The 15,494-nt window shown below is 53.2% G+C and overlaps 1 protein-coding gene across 3 annotated transcripts; it reads right to left on the bottom strand.

Annotated features, from left to right (window-relative positions):
- Positions 1–4,662: 4,662 nt before the first annotated feature.
- Positions 4,663–13,802, bottom strand: LOC135403612 (uncharacterized). Of its 3 annotated transcripts, none has more exons than XM_064637796.1 (4): positions 13,625–13,795; positions 12,708–12,800; positions 5,069–5,402; positions 4,663–4,766 (listed from the first exon to the last, which is right to left on the bottom strand). In XM_064637796.1, exons 1-4 carry the CDS (start codon positions 13,719–13,721, stop codon positions 4,682–4,684), a joined length of 609 nt encoding a protein of 202 aa, XP_064493866.1. In that variant the 5' UTR covers positions 13,722–13,795; the 3' UTR covers positions 4,663–4,681. The 3 variants fall into 3 exon arrangements, 2 of the variants coding, with proteins under 2 accessions (XP_064493866.1, XP_064493867.1); XM_064637797.1 differs by having other exon boundaries at positions 13,661–13,795; XR_010425439.1 differs by lacking the exon at positions 5,069–5,402 and having other exon boundaries at positions 13,625–13,802.
- Positions 13,803–15,494: the final 1,692 nt, after the last annotated feature.

The raw sequence follows: 15,494 nt of genomic DNA, 5'->3' as shown, positions 1-15,494 counted from the left end.
GCGGAGCCAGCGGCACCGGCCCCGCACAGCCCGGCCCGGCAGCGGTACAGCCCAGCGCCACACAGCCCGGCTCCGCAGAGCCTGGCCCCGGCACAGCCCGGCCCCGGCACAGCCCGGCCCTGCACAGCCCGGCACCGGTACAGCCCGGCACCGGCAGCAGTACAGTCCGGCCCCGCACAGCCCGGCCCCGCACAGTCTGGCCCTCGCGCAGCTCGGCACCGGCACAGCCCGGCTCCGGCACAGCCCAGCCCGGCGGTGTGCTGGCTCGGCTCTGGCAGAGCCCAGCACCGGTGTGGCACATTCTGGCGTGGGTGTGGGCTCTGCCCTGGCACCATTTGGCTCAGCCCAGTACGAGCGTGGGCTCTCCTAGGCTCGAGCACAGCCTGGCGTGGCTGTGGGCTTGGCTCTGGTGTGGCACAGGCACAGCCCAGCACGTTTGGAAGCCCAGGCTGGGCTCTAGCACAGGCCAACACAGTTTGGGGTGGGTGTGGGCTGCACTGCCATTTGGGTCTGTGTGGGTTTGGCCCACATCTGGCATGGTTCTGCTCAGCCCCAGCGTGACCAGCATATGCCAGGCACAGTACTGGTGCTGCACTGGCCTGGAGGGGCACCAAGCTGCTGACTACCAGGCTGGCACTACAGTGTGGCTCAATCCCACTCCAGCTCTGAACTGGCATCACAACTGTGCCAGCACTCTCTGGGACCAGCACCCAGCAGCAGCACCAGCCTAGGGCCACCCACTGGCCCAAGAAGCTCCCACCTTCCCCAGACCAGGTTTGTCCCTGGCAAAGATCACATGCAGGGACTGAAACCAGTACCCACCAGGACTGACCAAGACACCAGCACTCACAGCTGAGTGGGGGCAGCTTAGGGGGCCCTATGGTGTCCCAGCAAGTTCCCAGGAGGTCCTGTTGGGTCCCCTCAGCACCCCAAGCCTGGGTGGCACAACCAAGGGTGCACCCCTGTACCCAGCTGGTGTGCACCCCTCTGTGAACATGTGTGCTCACATAGCCCCCACGTGCATATGCACGTGCTGGGGGCAGATGTGTGCCCCAAGGGGGGGGGGGGGGGGGAGGTGCCAGTGCCCATTCCCATCTTGTGGTGACCGTTGCCCAGCAGGAACCACGGCTCAGCAGGCAGAGCCCACAGGCAGCCCCGGGGCAGCAGGTCAGCCAGCACGGGAAGCCGGGCTGTGCAGCTGGGAGTTGTGCCCCTGCCACAGGTCAGTGGCTGGGGGCTGTTGCAGGCCCTCGAGTTGCAGGGATGCTGGTGATGAGGGGTTGCAGATGGCATCAGGTATGGGAGGAAGTGGCCAGGGTGCCCCAGCCCTGCTGCCTCGCTGCCCCTGCGTCACCCGGCCAGAGTCCGTCCCATGTCCCCAGGGGCCCTGTGCCCTAGGCCACGTGAAGCACCGGGCGCATAGAGCCACAGCACAGCCTAGACTGGGCCTGGGGGGCGAGGAGAGGCATGTACTTGGAGCCTGGGGACCCCCTGCCCCTCTCAGCCCGACAAAGCAGTAGCAGGGGCTAACCCCACACCCTTACCCTGTCCCCACCCTGCATTCCTGTCACCCCTGGGTGGCTTCATCTGCTCTAGATGTATGAATTGGTGGGGAAACTGAGGCAGGAGTCCCTGGATGAAGCTGGGAGGGTCCACAGCCTGGGCCTCCAGGGATCCAGGTGTGTCTGCACTCCTGCTTAGGCAGAGGCAGCCCTGGGGGGCAGTACCAGGCACAAGGGCTGCAGCACTGCACGTGGGGCACAGCACTTGAGCATGTGGGGTGCAGCACTGAACAAGCGGGGCACAGTACAAAGGATGCGGGTTTGTGGCTGGGTGGGGAGGGGTGCAACACTGAGCGCATTGAGTGCAGCACTGAGCAGAAGGGGATGCAAAGCCTGGCACATGGGGAGCAGTGTTGATCACATGGGGTGCAGCACTGAGCAGATGGGGTGCAGAGTCAAGTATGTGCTGGGAAGGAGCAGGCTGGGGGGCTCTTGGAGTTGCTCCTATGCCAATACGCTGCAGGTCTCCAGCACTGGAGGGGACCCTTGGACCTCTGTCAGCTCCACTTTAACAGCTCCCTCCAAGCAGTGGGACTGTGACATTGGAGGCATTTAAGGCAGTGGAGCAGCACTCCGGGAGCTGGGTGGGAAACACCCCAGGTGCTGCTCCAGCCCGTGGCCATCTCACCTAAAGACCTGCAGGCTCCATCCCCCCTCCCAGTAACAGCAGTAGTCTGTAACTCCTGCATGGGATACGTCGGCAGTGCAGGTGTCTGAGACTGTGGAGCCTTTGATGGGAGCTGAGCCTTCTCTGAAATCTGCCTGCTTGGCACTCCCAGTCCCTGCAGGTGCCCTGATGTTCAATGGCATCACCGGGCACCCCAACACTCGCTGGCACACGGTGGACCCCTAAGTGTCACCAGCACGCTCCAGAAACCCTCAGCATCCCAGTGCTCAGCTGTCCTCCCACCCTGGCTCTGCTCCTGACTGATCCTCTTATTTCTCATTGTCCTACTGAATTGTTAATTGGTAATAAATTAAAATTATTTTCTCCGAGTCAAGTGTTTTGCCCATGACTTAACTGCTGAATGATTTCCCTGTCCTTACCTTGCCCCAAAAGCAGTTTCACTGCTCACACCTCTGTCACACATGCCCTTGTTGTCCTCTCCTGCACATCCAGAGCACACCATTTCCTCTCTGAGGTTGCTCTGGCTCCTTGGCTAGCTCACAGCTCCCCTCCTTCCCCAGTGCCTATTCACACCTCTTTCCTCCATGTCCACTCTGACCCTCCATTTCTCCCTTGTTCATGCTCAGATCCCTTTTATTCACCAATCTGGATCTCTTACATCTCCTCCCTCTCCTCTTGGGATGCTCAACATCCCTTCCTTTCCTCCATCCATGCTGGCATCTCCTCCATGGACCCCTGCCCTTGCCACGGACCAAGGGGTCTCTGCTCGACCCTCTGCCAATCCTTTCCCCTCCCAGGACAATGGCTCTGGTCACCTCCTCACACTCCTGTTCCTCTTGCCCTGTGGCACAAGAGGGGTGAGATGAATAGAATCACAGAATCGTTTGGGTTGGAAAAGCCCTCTGAGACCTTTGAGTCCAACTGTTCCCCCAACACTGCCAAGGCCATCCCTGACCTATGGCCCCAAGTGCCACATCTACATGTCTGTTAAATCCCCTCAGGGCTGGGGACTCCACCAACCACTGTTATCAGTGGAGCCTTCTCCACAAGCCCAATAGATACCCAGAGGTGTCCATGTGCACACAGGGGAGGGCGAGATGTCCTGCGCACTTCCCACAGGTCCCGTTCCTGGTGGAGGAACCACAGCCTGAAGGGATGGGCTCTCTAGACCCCACGTTCCTCCTCCTCCACTTTTCCTGGCTGCTCTGTGTGTCTCCAGCCTTGCCAGAATCTTTCATGTTTGTGAGGAAAAGAGACAACGATGGCAGGGAATGATCCCCTCTGGGCCCTGGCTGAGCCCCAGCCTCTGTCCAGGGACCTCTGCAGCCCTGCATGGCATCACCCGGGTGTCCCTTTAGCACTGCCAAAGTGGGGATGGCTGGGTGCACAGGGATAAGGAGGGCAGGTCAGGGATGCCATCACAGGCAATGCCAACCAAAAGGCCCCAGAGCCCTCAAGTGCCACTGCCACAGTCCTCTGGCAAGAGTTTAGAATTTTGGCAGAAAACAAACCCCTTTGTGTTCCAGCTGGTCCTGAGAGGTCAGAGGGGCTGGGGGCAGCTGGGCTAAATTTCAGAATCAGGCATTGTAAGTCTGTTCATATTCAATGAGAACTTCCATGGTTCAGATTGACAAACAGTTGGGTTTATCAAAGCAACAGGAAAGCAGGTTCAGAATAAATGCACAAACAACAGAATGTTAATATGTTGTGACAGAAGGTATGAACAGAAATCTCTCTCTCTCTCTCTCTATATATATATACACACATGAGTAAATATTCCTGGGTCTGAGAATTGCCAGAGGCTGGGAAACACTCGGTGCCTGTTCTGGACAGAGCCAGACATGGGGTCCCTGTGATTGAGCTCCATGGGGAGCTGCCTCAGCTGCCTCAGCAGGCAGCTGCCCTTTCCTGGTGTTCCAGTAAGCTGGGATGAAAAAAGCCCTGCCAGTTCCCTCACCTGACTCCTTTCCTTGCCATATGTGCCCCCCTGCATGGGAGACCCCCACCGCATGCTGTGTGCTGGTGAATCACTGGCAAAGGTATTAGTGAAAACAAACTTGAATCACAGAATCACATTATGGATAAGGTTGGAAGGGACCACAGTGGGGTCATCTCGTCCCACCTCCCTGCTCAAGCAGAGTCATCCCAGAGCACATGGTACAGGATTGTGTACAGATGGTTCTGGAATATCTCCAGTAAGGGAGACTCCGTAACCTTTGCAATCTATTCCAGTGCATGGTCACCAGCACAGAAAAGTTCTTCCTCATGTTTAGGTGGAATTAATATGAATTTCCAAAAACACAACAAAGTGTGATGGCCAGGGTCACCATTGCTTATGGAATGGATAATACGTATAGTGAAAATCAAATCAGAAACAGTTAGAATCAGTGGTAAGTTAGATTCCATCAGTACCCAGGGGACCCCCAGGCCTCGCAGTGGCACCCATAGGAATTTGCTGCCAGTACAATCCAGTCGATTGTGCTGCTGATCTTTATTTAAACGCTCCTGCAAATATTCTGCTGGCTTCTGCCCGGCTGTTGGGGCGCTCAGAGCCGGCTCTCGAAGCTGCGAGGCGCCTGCGGAGAGAGGAAGCTGCTGAGGCCCCGCCACGGCCGGGGGTGCAGGGTGGGTGTGAGGGTGCGGAGCAGCACTGGGTGCCCCGAGGGGTGTGGGCACCCGGCTGCACAGGGGAGCTGTGGGCACAGAGAGCTCTGGGCAGAAAACGGGGCACCAGCTCACAGCACAAATCTCTGCTGAGTTTGGGCAGTGGCAAACTGGGCACCCAGAGCACCTTAGCTCAGAAAACCCCATGGCTGCTCTGGCTGATAGCAGCCATCCAATACCAGTTTGGCAACTCCCCCCAGGCCCACCAACTCACCTTCTCCTCTTCCTCCACAAGTGGAATATACAATACAATGCCATCCCCAGCAAAATTGAGCCCAGGACAGCCACGATGCCTTCTATGCAGTACGTCTGGAAGGTATCAGCACCCACAGAGTTTGGGTCTGCCCTGCCCACCACAGCGTTTGGATCTGTCCTGCCATCCACAGTGTTTGGGTCTGTCCTGCCATCAACAGCATTTGGATCTGCCCTGCCCACCACAGCAATTGGGTCTGTCCTGCCATCCACAAGGTTTGGGTCTGCCCTGCCCACCACAGCACTGGTGAATCTTCTGCCATCCACGGCGCTGTTGAGGCTGAGGCTGTTCACACCTGGAGGAACAATTGTGCACATCAATGTGCCCTGACATTGCCAGAAAATGTTCTTTCCCACTTTGTGGCATGTCTGAATGAGGGAATATCCTGGGTGGCAACATTTCTGTGGCTTCAGTAGAAGCCAAGGAAACTCCCAAAGGCCTGTGGTGGTTTGGGCTAGGCCTTCCTTGGTGACCAGTTTGTAACCAAGGAAGGGTCCAGATTTACCCAGTATTCCCTACGATTTTTACGTAAACCAGACTATAAGAAGAAAGGAGGAGAGGCCTTCGCTCTCTTTCCTTCCGGCGGCTTGGAGGTGCAGGTTCCCTGCTGTTGAGTCTGTCGGGTTGGGGAGCGAGGCCTGGTTAGGCCTTGCCGACCTTGGGAGGCAGAGGTTGCCGGTGATCGTTCCAGAGCGACTCTCGGTTGTCCCAAGGAGAGTAGTGAGATATTTCTTTGCTAACTCTTTTAGTGGATAGATATTGGGCCACTAATCGGGATATATATATATTTTATTTTTGGTTTTGTTCCTTTTCCCTTCCCCCTTCCCTTTCCCTTGTGAAATTCCCCCTTCAATTGTATATACCTGTAACATAAGTGTACATATATTTATATATATTTATATATATCACTTTAGCTGTCTCTCTCTCATTTCGGGTTTTCTTAGTTGTTTTTCTCCCTCTTCTCCCTGAGGTTTGGGGTGGGGGGGGACGACTTCTTGTGGTAAGGTTTGGAGACTTGGCAGGGAGCCAGCTTCAAACCATATCACTCTTATCTGGTGTTTCTGCCCGGTTATCTTTGGTTTGTTTTGGTTTTGCCACGATTGTTTAGGAACAAGTCTGGGAAGGGAGCCAAGTTGGTGCAAACACTGCCCATTGTTTGGGAACACTACCGGGAGAGCTGCCAAGAACCTTTTGTTTATATAAACATAGCTTTGTTTGGGAACGAAGAAAAATATATAAACATGGCCTTTTTATTCATTTTCTTGGTTATTTTGGCCATTTTTATATATGTTTCTGGGTATCCAGTGAGAACTAACCCAAAAGGCATCTACCAATATCTGCCTTTCCTTAATTATGACATCAAAGGCCTAGTGACTGAGGTCCCTAGGATCAAAATTGGCCCCAATCCTTACCTAAATTGTTTGGCAACAGTTCTACTATTCCTAAAAGCCATGGAAGTGGTGTTTAACATTGGAAAGGTGGTGTGGTACTGCTTTCCTTGTTGCAGGAAAGGCCGAAACTCAACGGGATTTGCTGGAACTTTGGGAAGGGCCTTGAGAAAACCAGTCTCTGGATGGCAAGGAATCTGGGCCAACTTTGGTAAATTGGTAGGGCGCGTGACACCTCCCATTAGTTGGGATTTCACACCAGAGCAGGTGTTTGATCCTGACGAGATGGCACGTCGTTTGGCAGAAGGGTGTTTTTCTTACAAGGACCCAAATACACAGTTTTTTGCTTTGTACTGGGGCCTGGCAAGTGCCTATCGAGCTGCTGTGGACTATGCTTGGAAGGCTAAGGCTGAGGCAGAAACTCAAACCCTGCCACCTGAGACTAGCGCCACCTCTACTACATGCACTGAAAGCGGAACCCAGACTACACCACCTGAGATACCTCTCGCCCCTGTAGTGAAAAGGAAGTCGTGGGTATTGGCACCTGAAACTTTAAGCCTACGACCAGATGGAGAGCAAAACAAGTCAGAAGATAATGGAGAGGGGACTGATACTGATGCCAGTGCCAGAACTCCACCTCCACGAGCAGTACCACCCCCGAAAGTGGAAACTACAATTTTGCGGTCAATGACGCCAGCAGAACTCCGGGACTTACAAAGAGACTACATGCGTCAGCCTGGTGAGCGAATTCTAGCGTGGTTGCTCTGATGCCGAGACCGTGGGGCTAGAGGTCACATACTGTCAACTGCTGAAGCAGAACAACTAGTTTCCATCTCCGGAGACCGTGAACTTGATCACTTGATTGCAGAGGAGAGACCAGACCTCAGTCTTTGGGCGTGACTTGTCTTAAGTGTGAGACAAAGGTTTCCATTTAAAGACCATTTACCGTGCCCCATGAGGAAGTGGACCAAGATAGAAGACGCCATCCAGTACCTAAGAGAACTGGCATTGTTGGAAGGTATGTATGATGATCCTCAATACGATCCCGTCACTGATGACCCAGAGAATGTTGCTTGCACAATGCCCATGTGGAAGAAGATAATCCAGGGTGCTCCTGCATCATATGTTCATACCTTGGCAGGAATAATGCTTCCAAACATGCCAGAAACGCTTGTGGGCACGCTGTGCACGGTTCTGCAACATCTAAAAGAAGCAGTAGAATCTAGGAATGAGTTTTCTAGAGACTATTTTGATTCTAGTTACAGACGAACACCTGAGAGAGAGGAGCCTTACGGGCGCTCTGATTATGAAGATGACTACGGAGACCACAGGGACAGACGCTACAGAGACAGATCAGCAGACCGGTCTCGACCACGATCTCGATCTTGGTCCCGGTCCCGCTCGCGATCTCCTTCCGTCACACGAAGAAGGAGCGAAAACCCTAAGCGTAGATCTAAGCGCAGTGAACTGTGGTCCTATCTGCGCGCCCATGGAGAAAACATGAGGAAGTGGGATGGTGAATCTACTTCCAGACTTGAGGCCAGAGTGAGAGAACTAAAACGCAAGGAAGCTGATAAGAAAGTTGTCTACGTAGTAGATGCAGACTTCTTCGAAAGAGAACTGAGATCTCCCAGACGCAGGAGGTCTGGAGTCCGTTTCCAGGATGACAAGAAAGCCTCGGACAAGCCGAAGCAAAGATCCGACGGTGAATGCTCTGACCAGAACCAATAGAGGGGCCCTGCCTTCTGCCAGGAGAAGGAGAGGGACGAGAAAGATAACAGAGTTTACTGGACTGTGTGGGTTCGATGGCCTGGCACATCGGATCCTCAGAGATCCCAAGCTTTAATAGATACCGGCGCACAGTGTACGTTAATACCCTCAGGACATGTGAGCACAGAGACTGTTTTGATTTCTGGGGTGACAGGAGGGTCTCAAGAGCTGTCAGTGGAAGAGGCCGAAATAAGCCTGACAGGAGACCAATGGGAAAAACATTCCATTGTGACGGGGCCAGAAGCCCCTTGCATTCTTGGCATGGATTACCTCAGGAGAGGATACTTCAAGGACCCGAAGGGGTACCGATGGGCTTTTGGTATAGCTGCGTTGACTGAAGAGGAATCCAAACGATTATCTGCCCTGCCTGGTCTCTCAGAAGGTCCTTCTGTTGTAGGATTACTGCGAGTCGAGGACCAGCGAGTGCCGACAGCCACTAAGACAGTGCATAGGCGACAGTACCGGACGAATCGAGATGCTGTGATCCCCATCCATAAGATGATCCGCAAGTTGGAAAGCCAAGGGGTGGTTAGTAGAACACATTCACCCTTCAATAGCCCCATTTGGCCTGTACGTAAGTCCGATGGCGAATGGAGACTGACCGTGGACTATCGTGGCTTGAATGAAGTCACGCCGCCATTGAGTGCTGCTGTACCAGACATGTTGGAGCTCCAATACGAGCTGGAGTCCAAGACAGCAAAGTGGTATGCTACCATCGACATCGCCAATGCATTTTTCTCCATTCCCTTAGCAGCAGAGTGCAGGCTGCAGTTTGCTTTCACGTGGAGAGGTGTGCAGTACACATGGAAGCACAGTCCAACAATCTGCCATGGACTGATTCAGGCCACACTGGAGAAGGGCAAGGCCCCAGAACATATCCAGTACATTGATGACATCATTGTATGGGGACACACAGCAGAAGAAGTTTTCAAGAAAGGAGATGAAATCATCCAGATTCTCCTCGATGCCGGTTTCGCCATCAAAAAGAATAAAGTCAAGGGACCTGCCAGAGAGATCCAGTTCCTATGGGTGAAATGGCAAGATGGACGACGCCAGATACCAACAGATGTCATCAATAAGATTGTAGCCATGGCTCCACCAACCAACAAGAAGGAGACGCAAGCTTTCCTGGGGGCCATAGGCTTCTGGAGAATGCACATCCCTGGGTATAGCCAGATTGTGAGCCCTCTTCACTTTGTAACCCGTAAAAAGAATACCTTTCAATGGGGTCCTGAACAGCAGCAGGCATTCAAACAGATCAAACAAGAGATTGCACATGCCGTGGCTCTTGGACCAGTTCGGACAGGACCAGACGTGAAGAACATACTCTACAGTGCAGCTGGAGATAAAGGTCCCTCCTGGAGCCTCTGGCAAAAGGTGCCTGGTGAGACGCGAGGGCGACCACTTGGCTTCTGGAGCTGAAGCTACAGGGGTTCTGAAGCCAACTACACTCCTGTGGAAAAGGAAATTCTGGCAGCCTACGAAGGCATACAAGCAGGCTCAGAAGTGGTTGGCACTGAAACACAGTTTCTCCTAGCACCCCAACTACCAGTCCTGAGTTGGATGTTCAAAGGGAAGGTGCCCCCTATGCATCATGCCACGGATGCTACATGGAGCAAGTGGATAGCCTTGATCACGCAGCATGTACAATTGGGAAGCTCAAATCGCCCTGGAATTCTGGAGGTTATCACAAATTGGCCTGAAGGTGGGAACTTCAGTCTGGCAGAAGAAGAAGAAGAGCCAGTGAGCAGAGCTGAAGAAGCTCCACCATTTGATCAGCTGCCAGATGAAGAAAGGCGTTATGCCCTTTTCACTGATGGTTCTTGCCGTATTGTAGGAAGGAACCGGAAGTGGAAAGCGGCCGTTTGGAGTCCCACCCGACGAGTGGCAGAAGCTGCTGAGGGTCAAGGCGAGTCAAGTCAATTTGCGGAACTCAAAGCCATCCAATTGGCCCTGGACATTGCCGAACAAGAAGGATGGCCAAGACTCTACCTCTACACAGACTCGTGGATGATAGCCAATGCCCTATGGGGATGGTTAGACCGATGGAAGAAGATGAACTGGAGGCGTGGAGGAAAACCCATCTGGGCTGCTGACTTGTGGCAGGACATCGCTGCCAGAGCGAAGAGTCTGAATGTGAGAGTCCACCATGTAGATGCCCATGTGTCCAAGAGTCGAGCTAATGAAGAACACGATAACAACAGAGAAGTGGACCGAGCTGCACAGATCGAAGTGTCACAAGTAGATCTAGACTGGCAGCAGAAGGGAGAGCTGTTTCTAGCTCGATGGGCCCATGATGCTTCTGGTCATCAGGGCCAAGATGCTACCCACAGATGGGCACAAGACCGAGGGGTGGATTTAACCATGGATATCATTTCTGAAGTTATCCATGATTGTGAGACTTGTGCCACTATTAAGCAGGCAAAAAGACTGAAGCCCCTGTGGTATGGTGGACGATGGGATAAGTATCAGTATGGAGAGGCATGGCAGGTTGATTATATCAAACTGCCACAGACCCGCCAAGGTAAGTGCTATGTGCTTACCATGGTGGAAGCAACCACCGGATGGTTAGAGACTTTTTCAGTGCCCCACGCAACGGCCCGGAATACCATTCTGGGCCTTGAAAAGCAAGTCCTGTGGAGACACGGGACCCCAGAACGTATTGAGTCTGACAACGGGACTCATTTCAAAAATGACTTAGTCACCACTTGGGCGAGGGAACATGGTATCGAATGGGTGTACCACATTCCTTATCATGCACCAGCTGCTGGGAAGGTTGAAAGATGTAATGGACTGTTGAAGACAACTCTAAAGTCACTAGGTGAGGGAACTTACAAGAACTGGGATAAGAACTTAGCCAAGGCCACCTGGCTAGTTAACACCAGGGGTTCTGTCAATCAAGCTGGCCCTGCACAAGCAGAATCCCTTCACATTGTTGATGGAGATAAAGTTCCAGCAATCCATTTGAGGGGAATGCTAAGGAAAGCTGTTTGGGTTACCCCTGCCTCAGGCCAAGACAAACGCATTCGTGGGATTGTCTTTGCTCAAGGGCCAGGACATACGTGGTGGGTAATGAGGAAGGATGGAGTGATCCAAAGTGGGCCTCATGGAAATTTAGCCTTAGGGAAAAACTAATTGTATGTCCTGAGTTGTGTTTTACAGGAAGCCAGTCACCAGATGAGAGAGAGAGAGAGACCTGAAATAAGCTGATGCCGGTATCCAATGATGAGACAGCCCAGAATGATGAAACAGCCATAAATCAGAACTGTAATTGTGACTGAGGAGACCAAAGATCTGGACTGAACTGACATCGGTATTGATTTTCCAACGACGAGACAACTGCGCCGAAAGACCAACAAGAACTATATATATATATGTATATGTGTATATATACGCGCGGGATGTAGGCGAACATGAGATATAGGTGTTACGTAAAAATAGTATGGAATAAGGGGTGGAGAATGTGGAGGTTTGGGCTAGGCCTTCCTTGGTGACCAGTTTGTAACCAAGGAAGGGTCCAGATTTACCCAGTATTCCCTACGATTTTTACGTAAACCAGACTATAAGAAGAAAGGAGGAGAGGCCTTCGCTCTCTTTCCTTCCAGCGGCTTGGAGGTGCAGGTTCCCTGCTGTTGAGTCTGTCGGGTTGGGGAGCGAGGCCTGGTTAGGCCTTGCCGACCTTGGGAGGCAGAGGTTGCCGGTGATCGTTCCAGAGCGACTCTCGGTTGTCCCAAGGAGAGTAGTGAGATATTTCTTTGCTAACTCTTTTAGTGGATAGATATTGGGCCACTAATCGGGATATATATATATTTTATTTTTGGTTTTGTTCCTTTTCCCTTCCCCCTTCCCTTTCCCTTGTGAAATTCCCCCTTCAATTGTATATACCTGTAACATAAGTGTACATATATTTATATATATTTATATATATCACTTTAGCTGTCTCTCTCTCATTTCGGGTTTTCTTAGTTGTTTTTCTCCCTCTTCTCCCTGAGGTTTGGGGTGGGGGGGGACAACTTCTTGTGGTAAGGTTTGGAGACTTGGCAGGGAGCCAGCTTCAAACCATATCAGGCCTTGCAAGTCCATGCTCTCCAGAGCCTCTCTCTCTCTCTCCTCTCAGCTTCGCTTGCACTCTGGAGTGGCCGCAGTCCAGTTCTCCCAGTGTCTGGCTTTGCTCCCCGTTCCTGAGGATCCTTCACATTTGCCCACAATTTTTCTTGCACTCTGGCCAGGGATGGTCTGACTGGGGCAGCCATAGTCCCTGGGACTCAGCTGGAGCCACAACTGGCAGCAGAGATTCTGGACCGTCCTTGCAGCTCGCCAGCACCTGCAGGGTCCCTGCAGTGAGGTTCTGAGGTGTGGGCTGGGGAGGCTATGGCATGTCCCTACATTTATCCAAAACCTCTGCTGCCCCACTGTGCCGGTTAGGAGTGACCTGTACCCACCTCGTGCTATCATCTTCAGCTGTCCAAGGATTTCATGTAGCACTTTGGATGTGTCCTGGGAAGATTGTCCCCTTCCGTCTTGATACTCTGGACCTTAATGGAAAGAATAAAGTTACATTTCTGCCCCAGCAAACCCTGGAAGCAGCACTCAGGCTGTGCAGTCAGTTAGGGTCCAGCCAAGAAGCAGGAAAAGCCCTTCCTGTGCCCACAGCTGCAACCAGACCCCCCATGAGGAGCTCCTGTCACACCTTGGGGCACCCTCTGTCCTGACTGAAGAGCAGAACAGGGGAGGGGATCATGGAACAACATGGTACACCCGGGCTTTGCTCCCCATTCCTGTGGATCCTTCATATCTGGCCACAATTTCTCTCGTGGGTGCCCACCTTCCCTTTCCAGGCTTGGTGGGTGCTGCCTTGATGGACACTCTCTCTGACCTTGGGGTCACCCAGGGTCACCACCCCAGCTCTCCCTCCACAGCCCAGCACCCACACTCTGAGGGGACACACTCGGGCCCTCAGGAGACACCCGAACCTCGCTCTTCCTCGCTGCCCATTCTCCAGCATGGGCAGCGCTTGCCTGCTCCCAGTTTTCAGGTCTTGTCTCCCATGTATGGCCCCTGGCAGGACTGCCCAGTGCCTGGATAATTTGGAAAACATTCCTCTAGCCCAGAGTGGGGACCTTCCCCAGGACTGGCCAGCACTGCCAAGGATCAGGGAAAGGTAAAGCCTCAGCATGGGTCAGGCAAAGAGGCTGCAGGAGGACGGTGCAGGGTCCCCCCAAGCCGTGCTGGACCCATTGGTGCAGCCCTTTGGACCCCAGTTCACAGGAGAGATCCCCTCTGTTGTGCCAGGGCCTCCAGGGCCATTCCTCGTGGGCATCTGCCAGAGCTGGGGGCTGGCCCTGGCTTGCTCACCTACCCACTGCCCACGGTCGCCATGGAGCAGCCCCGATACCTCCGACTGGCAGGGCCACCAGGAGGAGGATGAGGGCCAGGGCCCACCGCGCCTGCACCATGCTGTCACTGCTGTCACTGCTGCTGCTGGAGCGGTGCCTGCAGCACCCGCCTTGCACTGCACACCATGGCTTGGCCTTATGACCTCATGGGGGGCTTTGTGACCTCGCAGGGTCTTCTACCGGCAACATTCCCCTCCCCAGGGGAAGCTGTAGCAGGGAGATTGCCAAAACTGAAACCAGTACACCGTTGAAAGCTCAACAAAACAATATTTATTACAAAAAAGTAGCCAGCAAAACAAGAAGCCGAGAGACAGGAAAGAGAAGGGAAACAAGCCCCCAAGACAACCCCCCACTCACTCAGGCGTTACCAATGAGGTTGTCTTACCAATCCCAGAACGTTTAGAATTCCCCATAGCAGAAGTTGCATCCTCGGAGCGTTGGCAGGCTCACGAGATAGCGGGCGTCCCCACAAAAGACAACGTTGCCCATGTAAAGCTTGAATCTGCTCCCAGCAAGAGCTATCTGCCCTTTATACAATTAACCTGTGACATCTATCTGGACAGGTGTGGCCAGCACCGCCCAGCCAGAGGTCCTTGGTCCCTCCCCCCGTGATGTAAGTGGTGCCCCTTCTGCGCATGCGTGTGTACACATCGAGGCTCTTTTCTAAATGAGTCGGGGGGCTTCCTTCATCATCCTCCTTGTCACTTTCTCCTTCAAATAGCCAGTCACCAATTAATTTCAGTTTATACAGGATGCTTCCTTCAAGGACCAAGTTCTCGTTTATCAGTGCTTGTTTTCACATAAATTGGCAGGAAAAGAACAGACTCTCGCGGGTGGTTGGGCCAAACACAGACCAAAAGCATCTAATTAAGCACAAATGCAGGGGCCCAAACATTCCGCAGCTGCCAGTGACAGATCAAGCAGGCACAGCCCTTCCCCAGTGTCAAAAGGCTCTCTGGAGAGCTGCTTTAGAAAATTCTGCAGACTACCTGGGACTTCCCCTGTCTCCAAAGCAAACCTCAATGCTCCTGGAGCTGCCTAGGAGTGTCAGGCAGCTGCCAGCACAGACCCGCCCCAAACATGGACCAAATGCCTCGTGAAGCTCCTTTGGAGGAGTTGGGAGCTGACACCCTTTGTGCCCCACATTGGGCACCAAAAGGACTGTCCTGGTTTAACTCCAGCTGGCAACCAAGCACCACGAAGCTGCTCATTCACTTTGCCCTTGATGGGGTGGGGAGGGAACTCAGGAAAGCAAATAAAATAGACCTGGTGGGCTAAGAGCAGTTTAATAATTGAAACAAAGTACACTATAATAATAATAATAATAATAATAATAATAATAAAGAGGAGAGCGAGAGAGGGAAAGAACACTCAAGAAAACAAGTGATGTACATTACAATTGCTCACCACCTGCTGACCAATGCCAAGCCAGTCCCCAAACCCTGACTGGCCTCCCATTCCAGATAACTTCTCCACTTTGTATACTGAGTGTGACATTCTGTGATGTGGAGTATCCCCTTGGCCAGTTCGGGGGGGCTGTCCCAGCCATGCTCCCTCCCAGATTTTAGGGCACATCTTCCCTGGCAGAGCATGAGACACGGAAAAGTCCTTGGCTCAGAGCAAGCAGCTCTTTGGGGCCACCTCTCCCTTCTCCTCCCTGATTTGCTGCCCTGTCCCAATGGCCCAGCAGCTCCCACTGTGGGAACCCCCTGGCCCCCAGCTCCCCATGTGCCTGGCACAAAGCTGGGGGACATCAGCAACGGGGGCTGGCTCAGCGGGTGTCCCAAAGGTTCCCCCTGGCCCAGCACAGCTCCCACTCATCCAGTTCTGGGG

This window comes from Pseudopipra pipra, chromosome 28, assembly GCF_036250125.1.
Source record: "Pseudopipra pipra isolate bDixPip1 chromosome 28, bDixPip1.hap1, whole genome shotgun sequence".
NCBI classification, from domain to species: Eukaryota; Metazoa; Chordata; class Aves; order Passeriformes; family Pipridae; genus Pseudopipra; species Pseudopipra pipra.
The sequence above is the reverse complement of the archived record's forward strand: the minus strand, read 5'-3'. Positions and strand labels throughout refer to the sequence as shown.

What these genes read in the sequence shown, in the direction of transcription:
- LOC135403612 (XM_064637796.1), bottom strand. Translation starts at nt 13,721, where the DNA reads ATGGTGCAGGCGCGGTGGGCCCTGGCCCTCATCCTCCTCCTGGTGGCC. An exon ending in ATGGCGACCGTGGGCAGTGG is followed by an intron (nt 12,801 to 13,624) that starts GTAGGTGAGCAA and finishes CTTTCCATTAAG; the next exon opens with GTCCAGAGTATCAAGACGGA. An exon ending in TTGTGGAGGAAGAGGAGAAG is followed by an intron (nt 4,767 to 5,068) that starts GTGAGTTGGTGG and finishes CTCTCTCCGCAG; the next exon opens with GCGCCTCGCAGCTTCGAGAG.